This window comes from Brachyistius frenatus, unplaced genomic scaffold (assembly GCF_029030835.1).
Source record: "Brachyistius frenatus isolate BFR_SWC_R1_liver_20210118 unplaced genomic scaffold, ASM2903083v1 Contig_33, whole genome shotgun sequence".
In the NCBI taxonomy this organism is placed as follows: Eukaryota; Metazoa; Chordata; class Actinopteri; family Embiotocidae; genus Brachyistius; species Brachyistius frenatus.
In genome coordinates, this window is record NW_027210632.1 from 3,532,501 (window position 1) to 3,544,028 (window position 11,528).

General features: G+C 43.4%; 1 protein-coding gene across 4 annotated transcripts in view; it reads right to left on the reverse strand.

The window, feature by feature from the left end:
* Positions 1–11,428, reverse strand: part of ssbp1 (single-stranded DNA binding protein 1) — a 12,309-nt gene extending 881 nt beyond the window's left edge. Inside the window, exons 1-10 of one of the 4 annotated variants that reach the window (XM_069700403.1) lie at positions 11,225–11,428; positions 10,710–10,753; positions 9,776–9,909; positions 4,168–4,356; positions 2,023–2,085; positions 1,827–1,884; positions 1,534–1,674; positions 856–943; positions 498–586; positions 1–408 (exon numbers count right to left, since the gene is read on the reverse strand). The exon at positions 1–408 is cut by the window's left edge and continues 881 nt beyond it. In XM_069700403.1, the coding sequence (XP_069556504.1) occupies positions 365–408; positions 498–586; positions 856–943; positions 1,534–1,674; positions 1,827–1,884; positions 2,023–2,085; positions 4,168–4,356; positions 9,776–9,909; positions 10,710–10,753; positions 11,225–11,406 (1,032 nt within the window). In that variant the 5' untranslated portion in view covers positions 11,407–11,428 and the 3' untranslated portion in view covers positions 1–364. Of the gene's footprint in view, positions 409–497; positions 587–855; positions 944–1,533; positions 1,675–1,826; positions 1,885–2,022; positions 2,086–2,813; positions 2,906–2,931; positions 3,002–4,167; positions 4,357–9,775; positions 9,910–10,709; positions 10,754–11,224 lie in introns of those variants that run through there. The other 3 variants (XM_069700404.1, XM_069700406.1, XM_069700405.1) reach the window with 3 other exon arrangements.
* Between the last annotated feature and the right edge of the window lie 100 nt (positions 11,429–11,528).

Here is an 11,528-nt window from a genome sequence, read left to right on the forward strand (position 1 = left end):
CCTCAGACTTTGCAGCTTTCTTTGTTTCGTTAACAAACATGTTGCATCCCTTAAACTCTCGCGTTCAACATTATTTTCACACATGAAACTTGAGTACGCACATATATTCACTTATTTAGTATCAAAACTCATAATCCGTATATTCGCTACAAGTTCTGCTCCTCCTGAAACGGCTTCTTTTTCCACCAGCAGGAGGCGCCACAGTCAAACATGCCATGAGTGTGTCACATTCTGCCCCCCCCCCCCTCCCCCTTCCCCTTTTCCTCGTGGGTCAGAACGGTTCCTTTTAAAACTTGGCGTCCTTCAGTCTGAGACGAGAAAAAAATAACGAGAGGAAGTGTTGTTGGACGGAGACGGAGAGGAATCAGGTTCTGTCCCGTGAGATGTCGCTCAGGAAGACGATGTTGTCTGCGGAGACGGGAAAAGACAGTTTATAGGGGGACACACAGAGAGAGGAGGTGTGTGTGTGTGTGTGTGTGTGTGTGTGTGTGTGTGACCTGCGATGATGGTGGTGGCCTGACGTCGGACTTGGTTCTTGTCCACGTACTCTCCGTAGTCCAGTTTTCCCTCCACGAGGATCCTCGACCTGAGAGAGAGAAACGATGATGTCAGCGGTTCGTCTGGTCTGAACTTTGTTTTTTTATCTGCCGACATTGATTCTGATTGGATTAAAGTGAAGATTTAAGTTCATGCAGCCACTTTTTTTTTTTTTAGGATGCTAAATAACTTTTGCATCGACTGTAACTTTCCACACAGACCGCTCACTTCCCGTCCAGCTGTCTGCTATCACAAGTAAACTTTTTTTAAATTTTTTTAAATCCTACAAAAGTCCCAGAATAAAAAGCGTCCTTGTACCCTTTCTTGACGTACTGGTAGGCCACGTCTCTCAGACCCGGTTTGAACACGGACACGCGATGCCACGTCGTCTTCTGACTGATGTCACCTGGGAAACAAGCAGCAGGTGAATCAGTCTCCGTACAAATTTCATTCACAGGAAGGATAACATGAGAAACTACAGATATCGCTGTAAACATTACAATTTAAAAAAAAATCTCTAAAACTAAAACTGAGAAAACCTGAGTATTTGTTGAACTACAGCTGCATGTGTCTGTTAATCCTCTTTAAGTAGATATTTGGAGTTTTAATCGTGCTGATTAAAACCCACTGAAACACTGAGCTCTGAAAAACGCCCTCTAAACTTCTTATAGAGGACGATGACGCTCTGAATCAACATTTAAACTGCAGTTTTAGTTCAGAAACATGAAGCAGCAGCTCTGAAATACTTGAATTTATTATATGTTGAAGTTCGTTGGCGCCCTCTATTGGCAAAAGTCCACACTTGCATTCAGTTTAATGAGTAATCCACTGATGTTAAATGTTGAAAACCAGAATGATCTTTAAAAATAAATAAATAAATAAATAAATCAATCAATGACAGAAAACCTTTTTCTTTTTAATACATTAGAAACAGATCAAACTGAAAAATGTGGGATTGAAAGTGATTTCCAAAAACAAAATAAAATCCAGTTCTACCTGTAGGGCTCGTCTCTCCGTCTCCAGAGCGCCACATCTCGTTGGTTGCCAGGGAGAAGATGGTTACCGGGTTACGGCCCTCCACTTGCCTCATCACCGGGTCCTGACCGACTCGGCCCAACAGCTGCACGCGGTTTATCGCTGGAAAAAAAAAAAAGGACATGTTATTGTTATTTAAATAAAGAGACACAGACGTGTTGAAGCCCTCACAGCTCGCTGAAACATGATCAGCTGAAAACCATCAAACCTGAAAGAAGTGGAGAAGTTCAGGAAAACACACAAACTTTACTCACATCTTTCCAGGATGAGGCTGGCGTCTGTGCTCCTGCATCTCACCACCTGTCTGAAGATCTGCGAAGGAAAGAAACGTTCAAATATTCTGCAAGCTCAACATATTTATCCGATTTTTCCCACTGACATCTATATTGTAACGACGACACAACGCTATAAAGTACAAATGTGATCCGGTACGACTTGTTTCCTCCTCACCTGAGCTGAAGCACTTCTCAACATCTTCTCTGATACTGCAGCTGAAGACTTCACACGACTGACCTGAGCAACACAACAACAATTATAATAATAAACGTTGTTTGTGTATCATCTTTCATCCGAGAAATGCAGCTCAGAGCGTTTTACAGCAAGACAATTCCATGCACATAAAAACCGACATAAAGGGACAGAAAAACACGTTAAAATGTATTTTAAAAGCAAAATTGAAATAAAAAGACAAGACAATAAATTCACCGCTAATGAATGCGAGTATGTCATCTGTAAAATAGACAAAATGCACATTAACATGTTTACTAAACTAGTCTGTATAAATTAACATATTTAAAAAAACAAAAACATCACAAACATGACGAAGGGATTCATTTGTATTAGACTATATTCGTTTTAGCGTGCTGTACCTAATAAACTGGCAACTGAGTGTAAAAAAAAAAAAAGAGCACAAAATACGTAACAGTCAGGACACAAAAATATAAAGTAAAATTAAAAACATTTCAGTGGGATAAATATTATTCAAAACGACCTAATTTATTTTTCTCGTGGACCAAAACATTTAAATTTTACAATTATTTCCCTTAAAAACAGACTGTTAGACGATCGGCAGGGATTTTATGTTGCTGTGACTGCTGCGAGGTGATGTTAAGTTCAAAAAGGTTAGTTGCACGACAACCGGGAAAATTAGCAGATTTTAGAATGGACCCTGGTGAGAGGACTCGGAGCTTCAGACGTCTCCCGCCTTCAGACGGAGACGCGAAATAAATCCTCAAAATCACCGTTTTTCTCGACGTGTTCTGGTTCACAGGCTGAAGCAGCTGAACAGAACCGTGTTCGCGGGGAAAACGGCGTCAAAACGAGCTGCTCGGAGGAGAAAAGAGTCCGCGGAAAACTCACCAGATGCAACACTTCTGTACGGATTTCAGTAACCTCACGCTGCTTCCGGTCCGTCTCCAAACACGAGTCCGATGTTCCACGGCAGACCGTTAAAAAGTTCCGCTTTAAAATACGTGTTGTGTTTTTTTTTGTAGTTTTCGAGGTTTGGTGTTTGTCACCTGGTTTTCTTCAATGGCAGAAAGTACTTGGATTTAAAAGTATTGTACTTAAGTAGACTTTAAGGTACTTGGACTTAGGATATTTTACTTCTACTCAAAAGACAAAATAGATGTTTTTACTGTTTTACATTGCAGACATTAATACAAAAATAAAAATCAACTAATTAATGGTTAAATATTAATTGAAAGTATCCTGCACAGAATTAAATACTTAAATAATAATTAAATACTTTCTTAAAATGGGCCAGTCTGCATAATGAGTACTTTTATTTTGATACTAAGATGCTCTAGTACTTTTATTTTGGTAGGATTTTGAGTGCAGGACTTTTACTTCCTCTGCTGGGTTTTTCCAAATTTAGTAGAATATTTTTTTTGGGGGGGGGGAAATATACATAAATATAAAGTGTGATGTTAAGCAGCAAACCGATAAAACCCTTGTTGTTGTATTCGGTACTTCTTCGGTCCTGCCAGCAGAGGGCGCGCTCGTTTTCCGAATCTCGGCGTAGCGTTCTGCTGACAGCGGGGTGGAGCTGGTCGGTGGGATGCGGACTTTCTAGAAGACAACTCCCTCTTCTCTTCACACACGCATCACACACACACACACACACACACACACACATGCAGACCCATCAACATCTCCTGTCAATGCACCGCTCCGGGAGATGTCGCTCATAATCACCATTTTAACCACTTTGGGTGAGTTGAAGGTTTAATTTGAACTTTTATGTTGTTGTTAAAAATCTACTTCAAGCTTCGCTGGAAGGAATTTTATCTTCTGTTGCAGTCAGAAATGTTCGCCCACAACAGCAGCAGCTCATGTAATGAGAGCCATATGCAAACTATTAGTCAGTTTTCACATAAAAGACATTATTCAGATTTTAAAGAGCTGCTGCAAAAGCCAGATTCCTACAGCTGTTAACTTTATCCTCATTTGAAGGAGTGAATCCATGTGATTCTGATTTATTTAAACCCACCGCAAGATCGTCGTTGTTGTTGTTGTTTTGTTTTTTTTTACTTTTAATTGAAACCAAAAAAAAAACCAAACCAAAAAAAGTGAAGATGTTGTGACGTCACTGACGGCAGTTTGTCCCTCCGCGCAGCCCTGTGGCGTCCCGTCGGGGCCCAGGTGCCCGAGTTTGCGGATGTTTGCACGGAGGGCAGCTGCTACCCGGCCACAGGTGACCTGCTGATCGGCCGCGCGCACAAACTCAGCGCGTCCTCCACGTGCGGCCTGGACCGGCCCGAGCGCTTCTGCATCGTCGGACATCTGGAGGTGAGCGAGAAGCTAAACTCATTTATCTATTCAAATGTATTTATAAATCAAATTGTATATATTTAGGCTTTATACCGAGAAGAATATTTCTCACGTGATCACCAACAGTTTGAACTATAATTGTGATTATTGTTGATTAGTTACTTTTATTTGGTCATTTAATGACGTGTAACACTGTGTACATATAAAGCTCCTCTATACAAACAAGTGTAAACCTGATTTTAAATATTTCCATTTCATGCGCTGAAGTACATTTTTCTTCTACATACAGTTTATGCGACAGATTTAGTCACGTCTGACTTTACAAATTAAGATTTTTCACACTAAAGAATTTACCAGCTTAAAAAAAAAAAAAAAAAAAAAAAAAAAAAAAAAAAGGGGCTTTTATCAGAGATCAAACAACCCAACAGCGAGTTCAGTAACTTGAAAATCGAGTTTTAAACTAATGTGATTAAATGTCGCTCGGTTTCCGCAGGCGGCAGAAAAGTGGGTCATTTCTCAGCACAGCGATTTGAAACGTAGCAGCCTCGAAGAGACGGTGATTTATGAATCGCTGCGGGACGCCGAGGTCGGATGATGTCAGCCGTCAGGCGTCTGAATAAATGAAGCCTCATTCAAAAGTTTTGAGTCCACTAAGCGGCTTTAATTCAACCGTTTCTGTATCTGCGACAGAAATAAATCCAGAGACGAAGCCCAGAACTATTCAGATGACACGGTGTGTGTGTGTGTGTGTGTGTGTGTGTGTGTGTGTGTGTGTGTGTGTGTGTGTGTGTGTGTCTGTGTGTGTGTGTGTGTGTGTCTGTGTGTGTGTGTCTGTGTGTGTCTGTGTGTGTCTGTGTGTGTGTGTCTGCTCGCCGTCTTGTCGAGTGGGAGTTCAGACATTCCCCTTCACAATAAAAGCACTGTGAGCCTCACAATCCCCGGCCTGTGTGCGAGCGGGGGCGAGTTGTGGGGATGTTCAACCTCTTATCAAACACCCTTCGGCCAGCTCAGTGTGTGAATGGTGGTTTTTATGAAAGCGCAGACACGCTGTGGGGGCCTTTTTTTTTTTCTTTCTTCTTCTTACTGAGGATGAGCACAGAGTCCTCGAGCATGAAGGGAGGAAGAGGAAGTCCGGCTCCGATAGCAGAAAAAAAAAAAACCCCGCTGCTGAGCGGAGACACTCATCCCGACTCGGCTCACATTTCAACACAGACGTTGAAGTTGGCCCCCGGAGCTCGGTGGAAATTGAGAAACCTCGTCTTGTTTATTCTCACGCTGTAATATTGTGACATTCAGGAGTGTGTGTGTGTGTGTGTGTGTGTGTGTGTGTGTGTGTGTGTGTGTGTGTGTGTGTGTGTGTGTGGGTGGGTGTGTGCGTGCCAAACCATCTGGGTCGGTCCCAGAGGCAGTGAACGCATCGTTAAACAGATGCAGTGCAGACAGACACACAACAGCAGTACGATATTCACTATACATCAGGATTTGACCTCAAAACCTCTGAAACTACCGACTACTTCGTGGCTAAAAGTTCAAACTGACGTTCTTGTTGAGGTTTATTTCACGACGCGGGTGAGGACTTGTTCTCGTGTCATTCGCCTGAATTACGTTAAATCCGTCGAACTGCCAAATAACGACGAACGAGTCGTGAAACAGATTCTTCCTCCTTCATTCGGGACGACTTTCTGTGCCAGAAATGAAACGGCTTGCAGCCCGTTGAGTAACCGGGGTGACGGCGGGAGTGTAACGTGTTCAAGTTTCATGGTGACCTTTGACCCTCCGAGCGCTCCCTGTCCCTCAGGAGGAGAAGAAATGCTTCGCGTGCAACTCCCGGGAGATGTACGACGACAACAGCAACCAGGTCAGCCACACCGTCGAGAACGTGGTCACCACCTTCGCCCACAACCGGCTGAAGACCTGGTGGCAGTCGGAGAACGGTGAGCGGCGGGAAAACACACCGGAGAGGGAGAAAAGACGGGTTTTAAAAAGCCGAGGCCGTTCCCATGGGAACCCGAGCTCAGTAATGACTAGACGGGAGATCGCTGGGCCAATCGGAGCGAGGCTAGAGGAGGAAGTGGGAGGGAGAGGGAGGAGGAGGGAGGAGGGGGGGTTACAGTTGTGCTGAGGAGAACAGGTGTGCAGGTAGGAAACAGATGTGTGTCATCACTTGAACACACAAGAGGATTTTTTTTAAAAGTGGCGGTAATCACACGGAGGGAAGTTCAGCCTGAAGCCAGAAAACGGACGACATAAAACAAGCAAAGTCTTCGATATTGGAGATCAATCGAAGGCGATTCTGCTGCGGATCATTCGAGACACAAAATTACACCTCGCGCACACAGACAGAAGCCTAATTTAAACTTTTCAGCAGATAAAACGAGTCACGCCACGTTTAGATGTAAAGTAACGTCCAAGTTTACGGGCAAAACGATAAAAGTGGAGACGCAAGAAGCCGTCTGAGTCACTAAAGATCAAAAATATGTTTCAAGGAGAAAGTTTTCTCAACTTTTCCAGTCCAAAAAAAAACAACAACCTCAGAGAAGGTCAAAGTCACTTATTTCGGTGGAACGAAGGTTTCCTCCGATGTAAATAAACACAAGCCCACCTGATAAACATCAGCGAGATGCCGCGCCGGCATGCGTTTATTTTGATCAGATAAAAATCGAATAACTCCCAAACAAACTGTCGCTTTCACTTTGAAACGCTCCGTAAAAAACGAGAACATCCGTCAGAACCTCGCTGACCGGATCCCTGAAAGAAAATCGCTCTCCAGCAGATTATCCCAGGCAGACGAGAAAATCCCACATTAGTGCCGCGCGCCGGTTCCTGCAGAGCGGTGGGAATCTGTCGGAGGTGTGAGCAGACGGCTCTGAGAAACCAGCAGGAAGCCGCAGACGCAACAATAACTTCACTCGGGGTTTCCCCGATTCCTCCGCTTCCATCTCGGCCTCCGAGCGGCTGTCGAGAAGCGCAGACTCGGCCAAAAATGAAGCGCTTTATTAAGTGGAGATTATTGCTAAATTAAAATTTTGCAGCGGTAGCGGCTCATAAACTGAAGGGAGGTACTGAATGTTTCTCGCTGGTGCGATCCAGAACCGGAGATTCAATTTAATTCGATTTGCGCGTTGGCGGGAGAGCACGAAGCTAACGTGGCTGCGCAGACACGAGAGAGTTTGCGTGCTTAAGAGTTTCGTTTCATTGTGTGAGAAAGTTGTGTTAACGTTTTAAAACTCTTACAAATCAAAACAAAAAAAAGCTTTAAACTGTTAATTTCCTGTTCGGCCGTGTTTCCTCTCCCGCTGCAGGTGTGGAGAACGTGACCCTGCAGCTGGACCTGGAGGCCGAGTTTCATTTCACACACCTAATCATGACCTTCAAGGTGCCTGTTTACTCTCACACACACACACACACACACACACACACACACACACACACACACACACACACACACACACACACACACACACACACACACACACACACACAGACAGAGATAAACCCAGCGTCGGACAGCTGTGGGTGGAGAACTGTTGAAAATCGTTCGGGTATCCGGAGAGCGGTGGGAAGAGGAAGAGGAGGAGGAGGAGGAAGAGGAGGAGGAGGAGGAAGAGGAGGAGGAGTTCGGTGCAGTAAAAAAAAAAAAAAAAAAACCGCTGCTCGCCTCTCATCACGTGGTCTTCTTTGATGGCGGCCAGCTGGAGTCATGCCTCTCATCAACATGGCAGCTCGACATCACACACACTCTCACACACACACACACACACACACACACACACACACACACACACACACACACACACACACACACACACTCTCTCTCTCTCTCTCAACACACAGGTTTTCTTTTTTTGTCTTCACGGCAGAAAAGATCAACAGACACAAACTTTACAGTAACGTCAGGACTTTAGATTATTTAGCCCACTATCATACTTTTTATAAAGATATATGTAGCTAAAAAAATATATATATACTTTTGATTTAATCCAGATTGATTTGTGCTAATAAAATCTGATTTGCCTCAGAAGTAAAAAAAACAACCCAAAAAAACATACATGTAAAACAGATATCACAAAGTAATTGTGGACACATGGTAAGCAGGAGAATAGAGCAGTAAAATGAATATAACAAAGAGCCATTCACAGAACAGTTATTAGTGATTATTTGAATTAATATGGATGATAAATTATATTAAAGAATCATACATTTTTTAATTAATTAAAAGAAATGAGTCAGAGAACATTCAGAGGTCATCCTTCCACAATGAGGGAATCTAGAGGAGAAATCGATCGAAATTTTATTTTTAGATTATTATTATTATTATTAATGAAACGAAAAGGCATGAACGATATTTATAGGCTCGATAACGAGACGTTTAAGAATGCGTGAAGAAGCAGGCTTCGCTGCAGGAAAACATTAAAACCTCGTCTCTGTTCGCTCGCAGACGTTTCGCCCGGCAGCCATGATCATCGAGCGCTCGATGGACTTCGGGAAAACGTGGCAGGTTTATCGTTACTTCGCCTACGACTGCGAGTTGTCCTTCCCCGGCGTCTCCACCGGGCCGATGGTCAAAGTGGACGACATCATCTGCGACTCCCGCTACTCGGACATCGAACCGTCCAGCGAGGGAGAGGTCAGGGCGCATTTGTTTTTTCTAAAAAGAAAACTTTTACAAAAATGTTTGGTTTTCACCATTTTTGTGTCTTTCAGGTGATATTTCGGGTGCTGGATCCGGCTTTCAACATCGAGGACCCCTACAGTCTGAGGATACAGAGTACGCTGCCCTTAAAAAGCTTTTTTTTTTTTCATCGGTGTTGTTAACAGATCTCAAATGAATATACTTGCAATATTTTTATGAAAAATTGACCAAAAAAAAAAATAAATAAAAGAATTACGGACGTACCCCAAAAATTTTCTCGAAACAGCAACGCAATGTACAAATGGTATCGATGAAACCATCAAGATCAAAGACAGAAGACAAGAAAAAAAACAAAAAACAGACATATTGCAGGGTTTTAATCTAACCTGAGAGGTCAGAGGTCACATGGGAAAGAATTTCACATGTGGAAGCGAGAGTCTGACTTTTGCGCACACACACACGTCTTCTTCGATCACACACACATGCAGAGGCGTCGTGTTAAATATGTGTGTGTGTGTGTGTGTGAAGAGCTGCAGCGGCGACTCGCTTTGATTCGTGTGTTTGGTGCGACAGATTTATTAAACTAAAGAAATGTAAATCTTTTGTCTGCACTTCCTGTTGAAAACTTAACTCCTTCTTTCAGTTTTATCTCATTTACTTGCTGAAGCCCCTGAGCAAGGCACTGCACTGAATATCTCTGTAGTTGCAAATGCATGTGTGTGTGTGTGTGTGTGTGTGTGTTAAACCCATGTGTGTGTGTGTGTGTGTGTGCGTGCAGACATGCTGAAGATCACCGACCTGCGAGTGAAGTTCATCAAGCTCCACACGCTCGGCGACAACCTGCTCGACTCCCGCGACGAGGTCACGGAGAAGTACTACTACGCCCTCTACGACATGGTCGTCCGCGGCAACTGCTTCTGCTACGGCCACGCCTCCGAGTGCGCCCCGATGGAGAGGGCGCCGACGGGAGCCGAGGGCATGGTGCATATAACACACGGAGAGGAAAAATTATTTTTAATTTCATCATTTCACACATTCAGTTGATCAAAAATAGAACAACAAAAAAAATTCATATTGGTTTAATTTTAACCATTTCATCAAATTCATTTTGCTTCATTTGGGAAAACGATTCAACCTTCAGGACCATTTAGTTGCTCTTCTAAAGCTTTCAATCATATCCAATGATCTTCATCAGTTCATTTGATCTTGTTAATGGGCTAAAAGGTTAGCGACGGTCTTTAAACCTACGTTTGTAGGTTTAGTTTCATTGACATAAGTCCCTTGATATTAATTAAGTTTTGTCTGCCGGATCAAAGTTTTGCTCTTTGCAGACTAATGTGTGATAAATCTCAACTCAAAGGTCGACTAATTGACTTTTTTTCTGAGCTTTCTAACGCTTTTCTTGATCCTCATCTGCGAACGAGGCCGAGAAAAATCTACCGAGACATTTTGAATTGAGATTTTTCTGGTCACTCAATTTCTGAGGTTAAGATGAACGTTCGTGCTCAATACTTCCTGAATGTTCCCCTTTATTGATGTAAAAGTTAAAAACAAAAGAGTTAAATTTGGAGCTTAAACTTATAGAGAGCTGTTATTTCTGGGATGTGGTGCTTAAATCAGTGTTCATTTATGTGTGTGTGTGTGTGTGTGTGTGTGTGTGCAGGTCCACGGCCGCTGTGTGTGCAATCACAACACCGAGGGACTGAACTGCGAGCGCTGTCAGGACTTTTACCAGGAGTTGCCGTGGAAACCCGCAGAGGGACGAAACACGCACTCCTGCAAGAGTAAGAACATGAACAGGAATCAGTCCGTCCGTCTTCAGGTGGACGGAGAAGTTCACGACTTCAGTTCAACGAGGAGACGGACTTCTTATGAATTTGTGTCACTTTTTTGAGTCGTAAATGCCCCCAAAAAATCCTCCAATCTGAGCTTCTTAAATGTTAGGATTTGCGGTTTTTCTCGTCATATATCAAAATAAATATTTAAAATTTTTCAACTAGCATTTTATACAGTAAACAGTTGCTTGCTCGTCCAAAAAAATATCGACAAACTATAAGAAAAACAAGATTATAAGACATCAAAAAGTAAAAATAAAACATATTCTTAGAATTAAAATAAAATGCATATTTTTTCAAAGAGAAAGCCAACACATCTCACTTTGCCTCTCGTCCCTCCCTCCCTCCCCCCTCCTCAGAGTGCGAGTGCAACCATCACTCGGCGTCGTGCCACTTCGACCTGGCCGTCTACCTGACGACGGGCAACATGAGCGGCGGCGTGTGCGACGGCTGCCGGCACAACACGGTGGGCCGGCAGTGCGAGCAGTGCGCTCCGTTCTTCTTCCAGCACCCCAACAGAGACCTGCGGGACCCCAACGTCTGTGAACGTACGTCATCGCCGCTCCTCCTCCTCCTCCTCTTCCTCCTCCTCATCCTTTTTACGGTCCACCCAGATCGTTAAATACAAAACTTAAAGACGAGCGGCAATCTGGAGCTTCTCTCGTTCTTTGTGGTGGAGCAGCAGAAGGCCGTCGTTACAGCGTGATTGTAATTAC